Here is a 20,928-nt window from a genome sequence, read left to right on the forward strand (position 1 = left end):
TAGATGTTTCAATAACAACTAAAATAAACAAGTTAATGAAAATTCTTCAAGGTTCAGAGAGAAGAACCATGAGCAGCAGCAATGAGTCCCAGCCAGTAGCAGTGAAGCTCTGCTATGAGAACATCAATGGGTCCTTCATTCAGACGCCTCATTACCTAGCATCCTAAGTCATCCTCTATCTGGCCTTTGGTTCTGGAGTTGTCCTACCTGTCTTGGGAAACCTTAGGGTCATGATTTCAATTCTCCTGCCAATTATCTCAACACCTCCTTGGTTTGTGCTAACATTTTGTTGGGAGTCACTGTGATGCCCTTTAGCATGGTAAGTCAGTGGAGAGTTGCTGGTATTTTAGGGAGAATTATTGTAAATGTCACTCTTATTTTGATGGATCATTTTGTTATTCTTCTATTTTTCATTTGTGCTTCATCTCCATTGATGATACACTGCTGTCAGTGACCCACTGGTTTATCCAGTCAAGGTCACTCTGAATGTTTCCTTGGTATGCATCACATTTTTATGGCTTCTTGCTATTATTTATATCTTTTCACTTCTTTGTACTGGTGTCAATGATGATGGGCTGGAGGAATTAGCAAGTGCCCTTACCTGTGTGGGGCTGTCAGGGTGCTATGAATAAAACCTGGTCACTAGTAGGCTTTCTGCTGTTCTTCATCCCCACTCTGGTCATGGTCATTCTTTACTGGAAGATTTTTCTAGTAGCTAAAGAACAGGCTAGAAAGATTGAAAACACAAGTAGCAAAGGAGGGTCTTTATCCTCAGAGAGTCACAAAGCCAAAATGTTCAAGAGGTGGAGAAAAGCAGCAAAAATGTTAGGCATTGCAGTGATTGCATTTGTGATTTCATGGTTCCCCTGTTTTATTGAAACAGTAATAGATGTTTCCCTAGGGTTCATCATCCCAACCTATATTTGTGAAATTTTAACTTGGTTTGCTTATTTTAACTCAGCCGTGGACCCTCTAATTTATTCGTTTTTTACCCTTGGCTTAAAATAGCAATTAAACTGATTATCACTGGGACAGTCTTCAGAGGTCACACTTCAGCAATAGATTACTTTTCTGATCAGATGGAAGAAGCTAAAATTCATTTGAAAGAAATTTATTATCAAGGAGCTGGAAAAACCCAAGATACAGGAATTTTTACATGTAAAACTTTTGTTGCTCTTTATAGTAAACCTCCAATTGCAATCCTAATAAATAGCACTTGGCAAAATTCATTTGACAAGGAAGACCCCAAGGTTTCATTGCTTCCTACCAGTCACTGCCTCTACTGATTTCATATCTTTTTCTATCTTTTCATCCTGGACTGGACTATGAGATAGTCATTTTTAGATCTTGAGTTACTGTTTCTATGGGTCCTAAGGAACAGTACTGTTCAAAGTCTATGGAGACTTTGGGGAGTGTTTGTTTTATCAGGTACAGAACCAGGCTTCTGGGATGGGAATAGAAGTACAGTACAAGGAACAGGGATTTAGAGCATGTCAGACACATGAAGGGTATTGGCACTCAGTTCCCTGGGAAATAAGAGGAGTGAAGACCTGGTGCAATACACTTTGCCAGAGGGTGAGATCATCCAGAGTGCAAATGATTATTGTTATGCCAAGCTCAGGGTAGAGCCAGCTTGCTAGGCATTAGATCTGAGAAAAAGGGTATCTCCACAATTCTTTGACACACTCAGTATAGTTCAAATTCCAAATTCTCTTGGGAGTGGAAGGCTTCATATACAGAAAGACAAATGTCTCTCTCCTTATCTTCCCATAATGCTCAGAGGAGTCTTTCCTTTTTGCTCATCCCCAAATTTCAATCTAATGTCAGTCCAGATGTGTTTCTCTATGGTCATTTACCTTCATCATATTATCACTGACACAGTATTGTTATTGTTATACTGAGGAATTCTTACATTTTCTTGTGGAACAATCCTGTTCTACTTGTCAACCATGGGATAATTCCTAGGTTCTTCAAGGTAGTATACCTAGAAAAGATGTTGACTTCATACATAGATGATCTGCTTTCAAATCTCCATCTTCTTCTTACTTCCACCCTTGAAATTAACCTCCTAGGGCCTTAACTTCTTAACCTAACAATGACCAATTCTCCAATAAGGTTACTTCTAACAGCTGGTTCAAAATTTTTTGACTACCTTAATCTTGAAGTGGTTGATTTGGCATTGTGGTACCTCCTGGGAGATGGTTGATTCTTGATTATCCAATGAATCCTACTGAATTACAACTTCAAAATCCATTCTTGTTTTTCCTTTATTCCTTGATCTAAAATACCTGCAAAATAGCTGGATAGATAGATATAGATAGATAGATATGAATAGTTAGATAGATAGATGACCAACAAAAGAAGGAATGGATAAATGAATAAATTGCTAAATTAAAAAACCAAATGAATTAATAAATAGGTAAATGATCAGCATATTTAATCTTAATTCCCATAGCAGAAGTAAAGAACGTTATTTCTAACGGATACTGAGATAATTTCTTAATGCTATCTGGTGAATCAGACCTGAAATTGAACTTGCCTTTCCTTTCCCCTCTTCTGTTTTTTCCCCTCATTCTCAGCTTGCACTGTTGAACTTCCATAAAGTTTAATCATTAAGTTACTATATAACATTAAATCTCTGAGTTGATATTGCCAATGGTGGGAATGGGGTGGAGCTGAGAAGGCCTCCTAATAGGTTCAGAGTATTCCCAGCTGCCTGCATACATCCATCCAGTGCTATTGCTTCACTGTTAGTATTTGAAATAAAAATAGGCTGACAGGACAAGTTCATGCCACTACTGGGTATTAGAAGAACCAAGCAAAATGACCTATATGTCCAGAGGCACCACCCCCTTTCCTGTTGGGTTGGGATACACCGTTCTAGATGCATCCCCAATGACACTGCCTGGGAGACCATTGATTTCCCCTCTGCGGGTCTGAGAAAGGGCTGTGCTACTTAGAAACTGTGGTCATTTTAATCAGGGCCCTTTTTTTCAGTCATTTCAGTCATACCTGACTCTTCATGACCCCATTTGGAGTTTTCTTGCAAAGATACTGAGGTGATTTGCCACTTCTTTATCCAGCTCATTTGAAAAATGAAGAACTGAGAGAAACACAGTTAAATAACTTGCCCAGGGTCATATGGCTAATAAGTGTCTGGGGCCAGATGTGAACTCAGGAAAATGAGTCTTCTTGACTCCAATACTCTATTCATCATTGCCCACCTGGCTGTCCAGCAATAGGGATTTACAGTCTTCCTATTTATAATGTGAATTTTATGGCTATTGTTACTGTACAGATAGACAAGGTTTCTACTTATTTATAATTAATGCAGAGAGAGGTAGCATGAAAAGGATTGACACATGGTCTTGGAGTCACAATCTTGACTTGGGGTCTTGAGATCTTCTCCCACCTCTAACACTTAATACACTTATGACTAAGGTCAAGTCACATAGCGTCTCAGTGCCCACAGCCAACTCTCAAAGATAATAAGGGACAAACAAGTTGTCAGCTGTCATTAGTTGAGGGAGTTTCCATGCCATCAGTTCCCCACAGCCTTGAAGTGACAGGCAGGTGCAGTTCAGGGGCATGTGGGCTGTTCCAGGAAGAATGGCACCTATGGTGTGAGGGTTTGACCAGCCCTTCTCAGGGCTTCTCATGCAGCTCTGGTTTCCACCTGCCACTCAATTTTCTCCTGTGGCTCCAAGAAGCTGTAGCATGCCCAGCAGCCCAATCTAGGCTAAACTGTCCTGGCAGACAGGCTGACCAAGTTGAGGATAATCAATAGTCCTCAATGAGTTAGGGATACATCTGCCTCAAACATATAAAGACTCCTTACCCCTACCCCCAGCTCTGCAGAATGGGCAGATGAAAACTCCTTTTTCCAACAGACATGAAGGCAGCTGATGCAGGTACTGTAGAATGCTTAGAGCCTGGTCAGACATTGAAGGTGTCAAGATGCATCCCAGACCCTTGGCAGTCTGACCTTGTCCTGCCACTGGACTTTGATAACTGTGGAGGAGAAAGTGAGGCTGATAAAGTATGACTCACTTCATTCCAATTCATTGATAAATCAAGACATCACCCACTTGATGTCATTAGTCCTCTTCTAAAATGAAGGATAACATCAACATGTACAGTCCATCCTAACCCAAAACAGTTGTAGTTGTTGAGTAGACATAGCAAGACAGAAGAGAGTTTGGAGGCAGGCACCACTGTGAAGCTTTATTCCAGTTTGTGTTCACATCTTAAAGACAAGTTGTGGAATTCTTTATGCGACACAGAAACTCAACAACATGGTCAAATGTTGATGCTGATTTCAAGGTATTACTTAATTCTAACATCTTGTTCTGCTATTTCCTATACAATGCCCACATATGCCTTATTGTATAAATGTGTGTGTTATATATTATGTGGGTGTTATGTTCTGCATACATATATTCTATATTTTTAATAGTATCTACATACTATATCTAATATATGTGTGTATAATGCATGCACTTATGTATATATGTGTGTATATAAATATTTATGTGTACATAAATATATATCCCTAAAGTCTTAGTGTAGTCTTAAACAATTAAAGGGAGAACTGCACAGAATATTTTGTGACACCAAATATATAGAGGGGCAGCACTGAGTAGCAGAAGAAAGGCTTGCTATGTAATTTTCAACCCTTGAGTTCTGATATGGGCTGATTCCTGAGAAAGTCTTTGAGCTTCTCAGTACTCTCTCTAATCCCTGCCCCCAGAAATCTGTAATATTGCAAGTTTCACAGTAGTTACTGATTTGCTTTGTAGAGAGACATGTCCACAATGGAAGTTTCTCATATGGATAAAATATATGCAAATATATAACATACATATGGATTTGTAGATATAGATATAAGCATATGTAAGACAGATAAAACAGAGCACACTTGAGGGCTGCATGCACAAATTCACTCTTGATTTGGTCAGGCAGGAAAGACACTACAAAGGCGTTAATACTCGTACTTTCTTCTAGTCTAGTTCTCTCAGAAAAGGTTGCTGATAGTGAGGGCACAAACTGCTCCAGCGTTCCCTAATCATCCTTCTCACACAGGCCAGTGAGAAGGGGGGACAACTACCCCTACATCTCAATGGGGCCAATCGAGACAGGCACAAATTGTGCTTCCCCTAAATCCCCAAACCTCAATGGGGGCCATTTGAGGCAAACACAGATTCTGCCCAGGTTTGATGAGGGCCCATCAAGGCATGCACAGCATTCCAGCTTGTGCATTCAACCTTAAGGTTCCCCCCAAGCTTCAAAGGGTTGCAGGTGAGGCACACACAGCATTTGTGCATTTGATCTGAAGGGTTCCCCATTCACTTCTAGTGACCACCTGCTTTATAGGCCAACAGACAAAGAAGGTATATTGCCAGCAATAGCCTCACAAGTTTACATCACCCCATCCCTGTATCTCACTTCACAGCCACAGTGGATGTTTATGTTATTTACCATTATATAACTATGTGCAAGAGTGGTGGAGATGTTTGGAACCATAGCTGTGGGAACTCATATCTAGTACCTGGGAACCAAGGATTGTTATGGCTATGGATCCTGGGAAACTGACTCTGAGAAATAATAACAAAAATTCACTTTACACACACTAAAATCCACCTTACTTACACTAAAATTCACCTTACATACACATAATATGTATTCAGAATTTTCAATAAAATCCTCCTCTAATGTTTCAATGTAATATGGAAATAATCAAGAGCTTTCTCTGATTCTGCCAGTGAATCCAAATATATTCAGGGAGATTGAATCTAAAAAGACATAATGTATGCATGCAATAATTGCTTGCATGTTTGTAGTCTGGGGACCAGTTAGCAATGGAAAAATTTCTAAAATGTTTTTGAGGAGTTATGCTCTAACATGGGCAACCAATACCTTAGAAAGTACAGATTTTTTGGTTAACGATCAGAAGAAACTGTTAAAATGCATCTACATATATATGTATATATATATATCTATATGTCTATAGATATGTATACATTTTTATACAATCATATGCAGGGTGTCCTAAATTACAGCACAATTTTAAGCTTTAAAAGCTACATGTACAAACATATGCATATATATGTACATACATATATATGTAGAGAGAGCCATACTTGTGTATACATATGTATATACCTGCATCTCTTATATATCTGTGTTTATGCACAAACACATATACACACACATATATGAAATGTCAGTACATCCAGCAGAAATCTGACCATCAAAAAATCCATAATACTAAAAGTCATACACATAAATGTGAAAATCTGACAAAACAAAATGCACAATTTATGTTCCTATAAACAGTAGTATAGCAGAATAAATTCCTTACTAATGGTTATTAGAAAAAAGTTTCTTCTAGTTCACACCTAACCTCAGAAGGCTTGCCTCTCAGGGGTTTTCTGGCACTTCTTGACTCAGTTCCAGAAAGATTGTGGTACTTTGGGCATTAATTCAGAGTTGACAGCAGGAAGGACAAGTAATAAAAGGTAACCCTTGAAGTCAGGAATCCCTTAGTATCTCACTGAACTTTGCAGAGGAACTTGTCAAAGGTACAGAATGAGGGGGTTAGAAGGAAATGTTACCAGGCACAGAAGCACTGACTGTCTGCCTGGTAGACTTACTGAAAGCTTTTTATTTAGTAGTTTTGATATCAGGAGAAGCAGTTCTATTGAGTTAAATGGCCATATATACTAAGTATAACAGAGGATGGTATCTTTACTGTTTATAGGAAAGGGGGAAGGGATTAAACATTTATGTAGTGCTTACTCTCCCAGGCAATGTGTTTTCTTTTACAAATATCTCAGGGAAATGGATCATAATTCTCGAAGGATAGTATTTGACTCTGTACAGACATGCATCTTCTTTACCTTTTTTTTCCCAGGAAGATTGGAAATGTCAATGACAATTTTTTTGTGATTACCAAGAGAAACAAAAGCACTGAGAAGCTGAGTCAGAATGTTGAGCAGCAATGAGTCCCAGCCTCCAGCTGTACAGCTCTGTTATGAGAACATCAGTGGGTCCTGCATTAAAACCTCCTACTCCCCAGCACCCAGAGCCATCCTCTACCTGGCCTTTGGCTCTGGAGCTTTGCTGGCTGTCTTGGGAAATCTCTTGGTCATGATTTCAATCTTTCACTTCAAGCAGCTGCACTCTCCAGCCAATTTTCTCATTGCCTCCTTGGCTTGTGCTGACTTTTTAGTGGGAGCCACTGTGATGCCCTTCAGCATGGTGAGGTCAGTGGAGAGTTGCTGGTATTTTGGGGAGAGTTACTGTAAATTTCACACTTGTTTTGATGCATCATTTTGTTATTCTTCTATTTTGCATTTGTGCTTCATCTCCATTGACAGATACATTGCTATCACTGACCCTCTGGTCTATCCAACCAAATTCACTCTGTCAGTTTCAGGAATATGCATGGCATTCTCCTGGTTTTTTGCCATTACATTTTGTTTTTCACTTTTTTACACAGGTGTGAATGATGATGGGTTGGAGGAATTAGTAAGTGCCCTGACCTGTGTAGGTGGTTGTCAGATGGCTGTGAATGAAACCTGCGTACTGATAAACTTTCTGCTGTTCCTTATTCCCACTCTGATCATGGTCATTCTTTATTGTAAGATTTTTCTAGTAGCTAAAGAACAGGCTAGAAAGATAGAAAGTATGAGCAACAAAACTGAGTCATCCTCAGAGAGTTACAAAGCCAGAGTGTCCAAGAGAGAGAAAAGCAGCAAAAACTCTGGGTATTGCAGTGATTGCATTTGTGATTTTATGGTTCCCCTATTTTATAGAAACAGTAATTGATGCATTCCTAGCGTTTATCACCCCAACATATATTTATGAGATTTTAGTTTGGGTTGGCTTTCACAACTCAGCCATGAACCCTCTGATCTATGCTTTCTTTTACCCTTGGTTTCGAAGAGCAATTAAACTGATTGTCCCTGGGAAAGTCTTCAGAGGGCACTCTTCAACAATAGATTTGTTTTCTGAACAAGCTAAGGTCTTAGGTTGAAGAAAATAAAATAGGGGGCAAAGGGAAAAGCAGAACAGGTGAATTAGTATGACGTGAAAGTATGCTGTCTTCATTCAGTCCAAGTCTCAATATCATAGTTGATGTTTAATAAATACTCATTTACCATACCAGATTGCACGTGAGTAGTGTTTACCAGCTGTCTTTAAACTTGCACTCCTGCTTTTGTCTTTTCTCTTTTGACTTTTGTTTTTGTTCTTTATTCCTGTCTTGGACCAAGTCGTAAAAAAACTTTTTTTCTTCTCTGACAGTTATCTTATAATCTTATCTAATCCCATCCCTGTGTTAGCCTTTTATATGTGGTAGATAAGGCTTTATTTGGTTATTCTGAATCCTTCCAAGAACATCTCTGACATCTTCTCTTCCTTTTAAAATGTTTTTTTTTTAATTTTTCAAATGGAATAAATCTGAATAATTTTCTATCGTATACTTAGCATTTGTATTTATTTAAATCAGTAGCCCTGGAAAGTTTTCAGCTCTATTCTGCAATATAGAATTTTGTGTTGTTGCTTTCTTTGTTTGCCTTATCTTTTTCTTTTAAAGAAAATAAAGGAATTTAAGGTGAGGAATCAGTTTCACCTACAGTCCATAAAGAAGTTCAGCTTCCCTGATAAAGGAGTTCATACAGTAACAATGATATTTTGCTCCTAATGTCCTTGGTTTTCTTTATCTTCTAATCAATGTAATCTAAAACTACCTTAGCCCTACAGAGGTGTTTTTTGGAATGTAAGTGCATTTTATCATTTTTTCTTATACTGTTACTTCATTAATAATAATAATCACAAATATTTATATAATATATGTACCAGTCACTGTGCTAAGTGCCTTACAAATGTTTTCTCATTTTTCTTTTTTTCTCCCATTTTTGTCCTAAATGCTGTTTATTAAACAATTAAGTTTGCAATTTAATGGGCATCAGTTAGTGGTATTGACATAGTTGGGGAGTATTCAGCCTCCTCCAACTAGTATGACAAGATCTCCCAGTGGTATAGTGGAATTTGTGACCTTTTCCGAGACTCGTGCTCTTCTGGTCAGCTGAGGTAAGCCATCTCTCTGTGTTTGTGAACTGGCTTGGTGATCCTTGGAATGTTGGGGACTTGTGTGATGACTTTATGGAATGGGTCAATAGGATTAACCTCCAAGAATTTGTAAGTTGAATCTTCATCCACTTAGTAGGAATTCAAGACACTTAGTGGCAGCCAGCATGTTCTTCTGCTACAGACTGAAGGCTCCTGGCAAACTTCAGCTGATTGACACCATGATGCACAAGTTTATTGAAGACTGAGCTCTTGGGAATTGAACATTTTTACCTACCACTGTGAACACAAATACAGTTGATGACATAACCTTGCTTGGCCTTGCTCTCCAGTCTGCAAACTTGATTGGGTCTGGTGGTCTGAGGGGCTCCATGAAGGGTGGACAGCTGGTAATACTACCAGCAGTGTATGCACAGGAGGAACTGCATGAAATCTGACTGCTTCTTCCTCCATAGCTCCTGGAAGTAATTGTAGACCTCTATCCTGGCTCACACTTAGACTGCCTGATGACTGCCACCAACCAGAAAAGAGGAATCCTCCTCATTTGTTTTTCATAAAAACCCTGGGGAGTAGGTGCTATTATTATCCCCATTTTATTGATGAAACTAAGGCAAAGACAGGTGATATGACTTGCCTAGGATTACAAGTGTCTGAGGCTGGATTTGAATTCAGGTCTTCCTAACTTAAGGTCTCTCATTTGTCCACTATACCACTGCCTCATTAGTAACAATTTACTGCAGTACCATAACATTACCAAACTAGCACTTACAGCAGAATCTCATTTGTTTTTACAACTATTTTCTCATTCCATTAATATAAGAGGCTACTTTAATCATCTAATAACAATCATAAACTTAATATGAGATAACATTGATTTTGGGTTGCTCTTCAGTTGTATCCAAGTCTTCTTGATCAGTTTAGGGTTTTCTTGGCAAAGATGCTTGAGTGGTTTGCTATTTCCTTCTCTATCTCATTTCACAAATGAGGAACTAAGGCAAACAGGGGTAAGTGACTTGGCCAAGGTCATCCAGTTAGTTGTCTGAGAACAGATATGAACTCATGAAGATGAGTCTTTCTGAATCCAGTCCCAGCACTCTATCCACTTTAATCCCTAGGTGCTCCCATTTTAGATTGAAATTACATATATACATATATGTATATGTATGCATATATGCACATATACACACATATGTATATATACACACATATATACAAATATAATGCTATTGCCACCATGTGCTATGAAATGTGTTGCAAGTATTATGTTATATTCTCTGTTACTACTTATGGTATAGTCATCAATTCCATAGAATGTAGTTTCCTTATTTTAAGTAAAAAATACAGTAAATTTTAAAAGAGATTGTGGATATATATATGTTTTAAATCCTTAGGAACCAAATTAGAGCTGTATATTAAAGACATGTTGAAATGTTTTGATAATTTTTTGTGATTTCAGTTCACAGCAGACCTGTTAGAAAACATGATTCTCTTTATGTTGTGGTTTGTGAATTGAATATTAAAACATGACACAAGCTGTATCTTCCTTATAACTTAATTCTTGGATGCATATCAGTCTTGACCCCCTGGTGGGAACCACAGCCTTTTGCTTATCGGTCTATATTTCCAGTAGAATTATTTAGGGAGAGGGACTGGCTTATGGTTCCGGAGAAATCGCTAGGTTTCTCATGTTTTGGTGTTCAACATTTGGGCGTAGTTTAGTGAGTGGCCAGAGGATGCCTCCAGTCTTTGTTGTACTTTCTTGGCTATATAAAAGATGTTTGGGGTTGTATATAGAAGTTGAAATATACATTGGATATAGAAGAATTTTATACGTTATATTTTTCACAACACATTTGTAACAAGCATTTTCCTTTAAAAAGATAATCTAGTTCAATGCTATTCTAGTGGGCAAAGGGCCCATCCATCAGGAGTGTCATTCATTATAGTTTCCAGCTTCTACTGAAAAACCTGAAACATTCCACATTTTCGTTAGAGAGAAAGCCCAACATACTTACACAGATTGTTTTCTCTCTAAGGCAGGTCTAGGGGAAAAGAAATAAAAGAAAATTATTAAAATGGAATATGGAGGATCATAGATTTAGTGCTGGAAGGGACGTTAGAGGACATCAAATCTAAGCCTCTCATTTTAGAGATGAGGAAACCAAAGTGTTTTTTCCTGGGTCATAAAATCTTTGTGTTGCTCAATAACTCTTTTCCCCATCTTAGCTTTCATGCACCAGAAGTAATATGTAGAGCCAGGATTTTTTAAAACATACTTTATTGAGGCTACATAGCTCTGGATAGTAGTCAGATACTCAAATTCTAGCATTTCTTGTTAATTCAGGATTTCATATTCTGAAACATGTGTGTATGTATACACACATATTATGTGCATATGCACACATATTATGTGTATATACACATTATGTGTAGGAGGTATGTATATATATATATATATATATTTGTGAAGTTCATATAAAAATGAAAGATATCTATATTAAGAAAAGCAGAGACTAAGCAGCTGCTGATATCTAGAGCAGGGGTATTATTACATTGGACTGGAAAGTGAGAAGGAAAGAAGAAAACCTTAGAACTGGTGGAGAGTAGTAAATCATTTTCAAAGGACTCTAAACCATCTGTGAACCCAAATCACATTCAGGGCACTATAGTAGTAGAATGGGGACATAAGAATGATAAAATAAATGGAGTTATTTAGCTTGGAGAAGAAAAAACTAGGGAGAACATGATAACTTTAAATCTTAGAAGAGCTTGCATATATAAGAGGAATCTGGCCTGTTTTGATTGACTCCAGAGGGCAGAAGGACTCAATGGAAGTTGCAGAGATAGAATTTAACTTGCAGTGAAGAGAAATTTCCTGACAAAATTGATAGCATCTTGTTTTACCATCACCTTGTCTGAGATCATTATTGCTACCTACACTTTTTTTTTAGTTTACCCACAGCAAAAATAATTTGCTATAACCATTAGATTAGCTCTGTATGAATTTTTCTGTTTCAAATGTGTTTCTTATAAACAATGTACTGTTGGAACCTGAATGCTAATCCAGGATTCTGTCCTTTTCCTTCCTCCTCATCCTATTCACATTCATGCTCATTGTTACTAATTATTTTCTGTCCAAGCGCCTTGTATTTGTTGATTTCCTTTCCCCTTGCTTCTCTTTTATAAGAAAGATAAAAGTGATAAGGAAGTATACTTAACTCTAATCATCTGCCAAATTTGGCTTCTTGTGCCACCAGGTTACCTACTTATTTTAAATGACTCTAAATCTGTCCATAACTAGAAGAAAATGGCACTCTCATCTCAGAGTGAAGTCTTTGCTTCTGAATCAACAACTGTATTATTATCTCCTGACTTATATGAACAAGTGTCCAATCATCCAGAAGCCATGTCTGTGACAAATCAATAACACTTTAGGAAGGGTGCTCAAGTACAGTGGATTCTCTAACCCACTCTCTAGGAGAATTTACCAGTTCAAAGTGACTCTTTTTTGGAGTTCTAACTGACCTTCTTCAGGTTTTCCTTATTCTTCCCCAGTGTAGAGTTGCCTTGGTCTCCACAGAGTGTGGCAAGGCCATAGTAGAATAAGGGCTGAAAGGTACATTGGGTCCAGATTGTGAAGAATATAAAAGCCAAAGAAAGAAAACGGTTTTTCCAAGTTCAATAAGACACTGTCAGTTAAGCTGGAGAGAGAAAAGGTCAGAGAGAAGTGCAGATCTCTAACTGAAAGACTGACAAGTTCAGAAAAGAGACCCCAAAAGACCTATGATAAAAAGTGAAAAAAGAAAGCAAAGGAAGCTCCTCCATCCAGTCTAGAACTGTATAATAAGGAAGCAAAAAGACTGACAGTTTGGGGTAAGTGAGGGAAGTGAAGGAAGGCATAATCAGCTTAGGTAATTATGGAAGTGTGAAGTGGGTAGGTCTGGTGGCTGGGCCAGAACCTAGAGGAGAATAGCAAAGGTGGGAGAGCCGATGAACTGACAAACAGACCAAGAACCAGCCAGTACTTAGAACAGGGGCATCCCAAGTCAATGCCACCAAAAACACAGTTGATACCTGAAGTGAGCTTCCCCCATGACTGATAGAGTAGAATCCAGGGTAGAACTTACTTTGTGGGTCACTGCAGAGATAGACCAAACAGTCTGGTCACACACTTGTCAGAGCATTGGGAACCACAAAGATGGACAACGTCAACTCGATGTCTAGATGTCTATGTCAAGGGAATTATACAGGAGGCCTGGAACCAGCTTGGCTTCCAATGTTGTACTAGATGCTATGAGAGCCACAAGCAAGAAGAGAGCCAACTCTCAACTGAAGATTGGGCAGGGCAAAGGAGAAAGACCACAATAAATACACTATGGGTTCTTAGATTCTCATAATCATTCAGTGTTATCTGTAAAAATGCAATGTACTAGAGAATATCATTTACAAAAGCATAAGTAACCTCACAAGATTGAGGGATCCAATCTCTTTACTTCGAAATGAAAAACAAGAAATGCCCATTGCAAAGACAAAGTCCCTTTCTTGGCTTCAGAGGAGAGAAGATCCCAAGGTCTCTCTCCTTACAGCATTGTGTCTCATTGGACATTGGGAGTAAAAAAGTCACCAAGGTTCTCCAGCATTGTGGCTTGAGAGAATGAAGAAAGAGAGATAGCTGAGGCTGACTATGTCTTCCGAACATGTTCCACTTCTGTCTATCCACTCTTCCTAACCATATGATTAGTAGACCAGAACTACTTATAGAATATCAGCATATGCTTGACAGTCTCTTCAAGGCACTACTATTCCATATCATCATGATTCTTTCATAAACAGGTTTCTCAACTTCTATATATATGGAGACATGGTCCCAGGCACAACACACATGTGTCAGATTTCTTTTACCCTTCTTCTTTAGAAGATCAATCCATATGCAAACATTTATTCATTATTTACTTTATGGCAGGCACTATGTTATAGGTGATATTAAGAAAAAAGATACAAGTCTCTGATATCAAGAAGCTTACATTTCCATGGAGGAAATAATAATTATATATAAGTATATACTTATATATATATAATCATGTATCATATAATATAATATAGTACATAATAATGATAACAATATATAGTAATTATGTGTCTGTGTGTATGGCAAATGGTGAGAGATTTCACTTCAATCCCCATGAATGTAATCAAAGAAGGCTCAGGCAACTGGACTGAATAAATGAATGAAAGATAAAAAGTAGATTCCACTAAATCCTTAATCAATGTGAGAGGCCTGAAATACTTTGATCATTTGTAGAACACATATCTCACATAGGAAATTTCTTACAGTTGACTGAAATAGTCAGATACACCTCTGGATCTATGTATAATACAGTAAGCCACTTTGTAATTTGCACATTCCAGGATCAAGATGATCCAATGATGAAAGATTTCTATGAGTAAATTCTGCTAGAGAGTTGGGAAAGGAGGCAATTAGTGCTGTTTTTTACCTCTTTTCCCTCTCTGCTCCCCAACCCATTTGCCTTGCAAACTTTGGAAGATTAGAAGACTAAGAGTTTCCTTTAGCCCCAGTATCAGTGTCCATAAGATCTGGCAATAGTGTCCTTAGAATGGCTGATGACAGCATCTGACAAGGAGCGGAGAAACATCCTGGGAGCAAAATAGATGCACTCAGGAAAGGCAACTTCAGAATTCTATAAAGGCACCAATCCTCACAGTCATGAGAAAATTCTCTAAAAGGACTTCATGAAAATTCCACCAAAGCAGAAAGAGACTTTTAGTAAGTGGAAACTATGAGTTACATGTGTTCTTTGTGTTTGAGCACAGTGTCTCCAGTGACTTTGTGCGTGCAAAGGAAAACTATGCCTCTAGTTTGGGAGGATTGTTTCAATAATAACAGGGATGGTTGTTTCTATTTCATAAATACCTTTACTAGAAGCAAATTAAGCCTGGCTGATAGTCAATAAGAAGAATGTTTGTGGGGGCTCTTATGTGATAATAACTGCAACCTTCTCAACGATCCCATCACATCTTCTACAGCAGATTGCTCTTCTATAATACTTTCTGTTGTTCTTATTATCTTCACTATTTCTCTGCCTACTGCCTCATTCCATGCTGCCTTCAAACATGTCCATATCATCTCCATCCATACAAACTTCTGACCTGATCCTGTTATCCTATATCTCTCCTCTCCTTCTGGAGAGAGAATTTTGTGAGAAAGTTGTCTATACTTTACCCCTAATTCCTGTCTTTTTACTGTCGTCAAAATCCTCTGCAATCTAGATTCTGATATTATTCAACTAAAGCTTCCCTTTTCAAAGTCATCAATGATCTTTTTATTGTCAATCATAACAGCCTTTTCTCCTTCCTCATCCTTCTTGACCATTCTGTAGCCTTTGACCTTGTCAGTCACCATCTTCTCAATATTATCTACTCTCTAGTTTTCATGACATTCCCCTTTCCGGGTTTTCCTCCTACCTATCCAACTTCATTTTACTGATTCAACATTCATATCGTACTTACCCCCTGTGGGTGTATCCTTAAAGGTTCTGTCCTTGAAGCCTCTAAACCAGAAGTTCTGAACTTTTTTGTGTGTCATGGACCCCTTTGGAAAATTGGTAAAGTCTAGGGATACATTATCAAAATTTCATTTTAAATATATAAAATAAAATTCACAGGATTAAGGAAAGAAGGAAAAAAGAAAGAAGCAAAGAAAAAAACAAAGAGAGGAAGGGAGGAAAAAGGAGAGAGAAGGAAAGAGAGAGGGAGAGAAGGATGGAAGGAAAGAAGGAAAGAAAGGAAAGAAAGAAGGAAGGGAGGAAGGAAGAAAACTCTTATTATGTTTAATACATTCCAGATACTGTGCTAAGCACCTCATAAATATTAACTCATTTGATCCTCTCAACAAAATATTAAGAGATAGATGCTGTCTTTCCACCCATTTTACAGTTAAATAAACTTATTTTGACAGTAGTTAAGTGACTTAGCAGGGGTCATGCAGCTAGTCAATGTCTGATGTTGGATCTGACCTCAATTCTTTACTCCAAGTTCAGTGCTATATCCATTGAGCAACCTATCTGCCTCTAGATAGAAACCAATAGTATGAAAATATTTAACAAGATATGTTAATTTAAATAGTTCCTAGAACTCAGATTAAGTCCACTACAGTGACCTCTGAATTATCTAACATCATGATGTTTTTCAGTTCCCCTGGGTTCAATTATAATCTCTCCCAGTTTCTTTTCCTGTTGTGGAGTCTCTATTCCTAGATCTGTATATCTAACCCTAATCTCCATCCAAATCCTTTGTTCTACATGCAATAGCCTTTTGTATATCTAAAATCTCACATCCTTTAGGCAACTTAAGATCACTGTATTAAAAAAAAATGAGTATATTATTTTCTATCCAACCTTTCTCTGCTTCCAAACATTCCTATTACTAGGAACACACCACCATCCTCCCATTCACCATGGCTCCCAACATCAGAATCATGCTGGGTTTTTTTCACTCAATGCACATAGCCAATCTTGCCAAGCATTATCCTTTCTTCCTTCTCATGTCATCTTCTCAACATTCACGCAGCTACCACTTGTGGAGTTCTCAACATTTCACTCTTAGATTATTATTATTGTTTCAGTGGTTTCCCTATATCAGGTTTCTCTGTACTCCAATCTGTCCTCCACTAAACTGCCAGATTTCCAAAATAGCTGACTTGACCATGGCCTGCCCCTACTTGATAAATACCAATGGCTCCTTATTACCTCTGGGATCAAATGCACAATTCTCTGTTTGGTATTTTAAACCTTTCATGATCTGGCATCTTTATACCTTTGCATGCTTCATGAACTTTACCTCCATCTACTCACCTCTAAGATTCAGTGACTCAGGCATTCTTGCTCTTCTTCACCTGTGACACTCCATCTCTTGTTTGGACCTTTGACTTGTGGCTGTTCCCCACACCTGGAATTTCTCTCCTTCTTTACCTTAGACTCTTTGGTTCCTTCAAGACTCATCTCAAATCCCACCTTCCACAGGAGCCTCTGGTGTCTCCTATGTCCCACCTTGCTAGTGCCTTCTGTCTTAGATTACCTTCTATTTGCATCATAGGCAGGATGTCCCCAAAGTTTTAGGATAGTTTTAAGCATATACCTTAAAACTGCTCTAAGGATTTTGGCATAATTTTTATTTCACGTGTTTATATTATTTACATGTTATCTCCCCTATTGGAAGGTGAGCTACTGGAGGCTAGGATATCATTGGCTTACTTCTGTTTTTGTTTTTTTTTTATCCCTAGGGCTTACTACAATGTCAGCACATAATAAGCTTTTATTGCCTTCTAGTTGATTGAGTGTTCCATCCCTGAGTCCTTGCTACTCCAATGGAAGAGAACTCACTCTACCCCAACATGGAGCATTCTATTTTCATATGTACTTTTATCTACATTGACTGCCATTGTTCCTGGAATATAGTAGATGCTTAGTAAATATTTATTTGATGAAGACATTTTCCCACTGCTTTCTCTTAACTGTGCAAAGTTAGAGGAGATTAAAGTGTAAAGAAATGAGAATAGCTGACCTTCATATACTGCTTTCAGGTTGAGAAAGCACTATACACGTTTTCTCATTTGATTTTCATAATATTGTGAGGGGAAAAATAGCATTCACTTCATGTTAATAATCAAACAAGGTTATGTAATATCTACATTATCCATAGGAGGCACTTTATTGGTGCCATCAGCCCAGTGTTAAGCCCAAAGAACAAAGTGTTCTTTGTTTTTGTCGTTTGTCTTTCACTCCTGAAGAGGACCAATGACATCAGGATGGTGATGTCTTGACTTGCAAGTGAATTGGATTTAAGTGAGGCCAGGTTGTGCAAAGTCATCAGCCTCACTCTCTCCTCCTGCCACTGAGTCCAGTGGAAAGACATAGGTGAGGATGACTGGCAGTGGCCCAAGAGGCAGTGGGGGATTTGGGCTTTTTTTTAAGATCAGATCTTTCCCAGGTCTTAGTTTGTCTGAGGCAATGTCCATTTCATGAGTAAAGCTAAGTAGGAACTGAAGCAAAAGATGGCATCAATTGATTTGTGTTGTAGGCTTGAGAAAGACCTTTCCTAAGAGGCTACTGTATCCTCTTTAGCACTCAGTAGGCACTCAGGTTGCAGCCCAAAACTGTTTCTCCTCTGCTAAGATCAAATAACAATCTTCCTAAGCAGCTTTCATTACTGTCTTGTTACCCAGGTATACATTATTTGAGGATGGAAAATGCATAATGCAGAAAATGTTAAAATATGAAATCTGCTTTCTACCTAGCTCAGTTCTCCTGCCTTGTCTGAATTTTTCATCTTCAAATCACTTTTAATTTTGTCAATTCAGAATTTAGAATGCTGTGGCTACATTTTATGCATATATATGTATATATACATTATTATATATATATATATATATATATATATATATATATATATATATATATATACACACATACAAAATGAGACTTAAAATGAAAAGAATATAGTAATCACTCCCATATGGATACATTTGCAACTAACTACCTTGCTGAATTCATGTAATTTTCCTCCCTTAGCTTCAGGTATAGTCAGAGAAATGCAACCACATATGTTCCTATTCTTTGTGGGAAAGGAATAGGGGGAAGGGCATATACTCCATGACTCAGACAGAATAAAATGGGAAAATAGGAGAAGAAAGCAAGACTCCCCTGGGGAGGCATGCTGGACACCTCCTCTTCTGAGTCATGCTGATCACAGCTCTCATACTTGCTGTGAGGTGGGAAGGGTATATAGCCATAGATCTGAAGTCAGGAAGACCTGAGTTCAAATCCATTCTCAGGCACATATTAACTGTGTGACTCCAACCAAGTCTTTAAATTCCTTCTTGCCTTTGTTTACTCATTTCTAAAAAGAGAATAATAATAACATCTACCTCCCAGGATAATGAATTAATTAATTAGTATGAATTAGTGCTGATAAAGCATCTTCCAAATCCTAAAGTAATACACAAAGTGCTACATAAATATGAGTTTATTAACATCATTAGTGTAATTATTATTACTCATGTTAGTCAAACTCTTCCATCATCTGCATCATACTTGTTTATGCTGATAAAATATGTATCAGTCAATTGACCATCATTCATTAAGGGCCTAGTATATCTCAGAACAACTAAGTATACAGTTGACACAGTTCTAGGCCTGGAGTTGGGAAGATCTGTATTCAAATCCAACTTCAGAGATTTTCTAGTTATGTGACTCTGGGCAAGTCACTCAAGTCCTATTTACCTCAATTCTTCATCTATTAAATGGGGATACACTGGAGAATGAAATGGAAAACTACTCCAGTAGAGCTGGACAAAACCAGATGACTGAACCACAGCATGGCAGGGACTGTGGTGAGGCCTGAGGATACCAAGAAAGCCAAAAACTGCTCGAGGAGCTCACAGTTTAGTGAGGAAAACATGTGAATAATTATGGACAAACAAAACACAGAATACATTTGGGGTAGGATCAGAGGGATGACACTAAGATTAACAGGGACTGGTAAAAGTTTCTTTCAAAAGGGGGAGAGGTCTTAGCTGACACTTGAAGGAAGCCAAGGAAGCCTGGAATCAAGATATGGAAGAACATTCTAGACTTGGGGAGGAAATAGTGAAAACACTCAAAGTTGGGTGTAGGAGAAAAATCCAGGAAGCCAGTGCCACTGGACCTGAGATGTCATTGAGAGGAGGAAGTTGTAAGGAGACTGACAAGGGTGAAAGGAGCCAAGTTCTTTGGAACCAAGGAGAAGATGTTATATTTCACCTGGAGTAATGGGGGGCCAGTGTAGTTTATGGAATAAGGGGATGCTATGAACAGATGTGTACATTAGGAAGATCTATTTGACAGCAGTGTAGCAATACCATCTCAGAGGAAAATCATATAAAAAAGTCAGAGCAAGAGAGCTGACACTGAAGAAGAAGAAAAGAAAAATGAGTTGAAAAGGGAAGAAACTATCATAGGGCATGGATATTTCTAAAAGCTATCAGAGACAAAAGGGTGCAGGGCTGGGGAACCTGTGGTCTTGAGGCCATATGTGACTTTCTATGTCCCTGGGTGCAGCTTTTTGAATTGGTCCAAGTTTTACAGAACAAATCCTTTAATTAAGGGGATTAGTTCTGTGAAGTTTGGATTTAGTCAAAGGGTTGTATTTGAGGACATAGAGGACCACATGTGACCTCTAGGCTGCAGGTTCACCTCCCTGATGGAGCACAGGGCTTAGAGGGCACCTAGTCCAAGCCTCATATTTGACAGATGAGAAAACTGAGGTGGAATGATTGGAATTTGCCCAATAGATGGTTCTGGCATTTGAACCCATGACCCTTCTCCAGTAGTCTTTTTTTATTCCTCCATGTTCTATTACACAGCAGCAGCCTGTTCCACAGTCTTTTCTCTCACCTAAGGGCAAAGGAGTCAGAACTTTCTCATTTTTAGTGGTTTGCTTCATAAATCTATGAGGCAGTTTTCCAGTGAAGAAATCCAAGTAACAGAATCATGTAAAAATGCTCTGAATCGTTATTGATTGGAAAAATGCAATTGTAAGCAACCTTGAGATATCATTTTACATTTATCAGACTGATTAAAATGATTGGAGGGGAAAACCACAATTGTTGGAAGGGAAATGGAAAAATCAGACACTAATTCATTGTTGGGAGAATTGTGAACTACCCATCCATTTGGGAGAGCCATCTGGAAATATGATGAAAGAGTTATTAAACTCTCAGTAATTGACTCAGCAATAACACTACAAGGTCTGTTCCCCAAGATGATTAAGGAAAACAAC

The 20,928-nt window shown here is 38.2% G+C and overlaps 1 protein-coding gene and 2 pseudogenes across 1 annotated transcript; 2 read left to right on the forward strand and 1 right to left on the reverse strand.

The window, feature by feature from the left end:
- The first annotated feature begins 68 nt into the window (after positions 1-68).
- On the forward strand, positions 69-1,286 carry LOC140522932 (trace amine-associated receptor 8b-like; annotated as a pseudogene).
- Positions 1,287-6,773: 5,487 nt separating this feature from the next.
- On the forward strand, positions 6,774-8,038 carry LOC140522933 (trace amine-associated receptor 9-like). Its single transcript, XM_072638093.1, is given in 2 exon segments — positions 6,774-7,739; positions 7,741-8,038. Coding segments are annotated over 2 exon segments (1,050 nt in total). The 5' UTR covers positions 6,774-6,987.
- Positions 8,039-8,975: 937 nt separating this feature from the next.
- Positions 8,976-17,111, reverse strand: LOC140522934 (large ribosomal subunit protein eL15-like; annotated as a pseudogene).
- Between the last annotated feature and the right edge of the window lie 3,817 nt (positions 17,112-20,928).

Source organism: Notamacropus eugenii, chromosome 2, assembly GCF_028372415.1.
Source record: "Notamacropus eugenii isolate mMacEug1 chromosome 2, mMacEug1.pri_v2, whole genome shotgun sequence".
Taxonomy (NCBI): Eukaryota; Metazoa; Chordata; class Mammalia; order Diprotodontia; family Macropodidae; genus Notamacropus; species Notamacropus eugenii.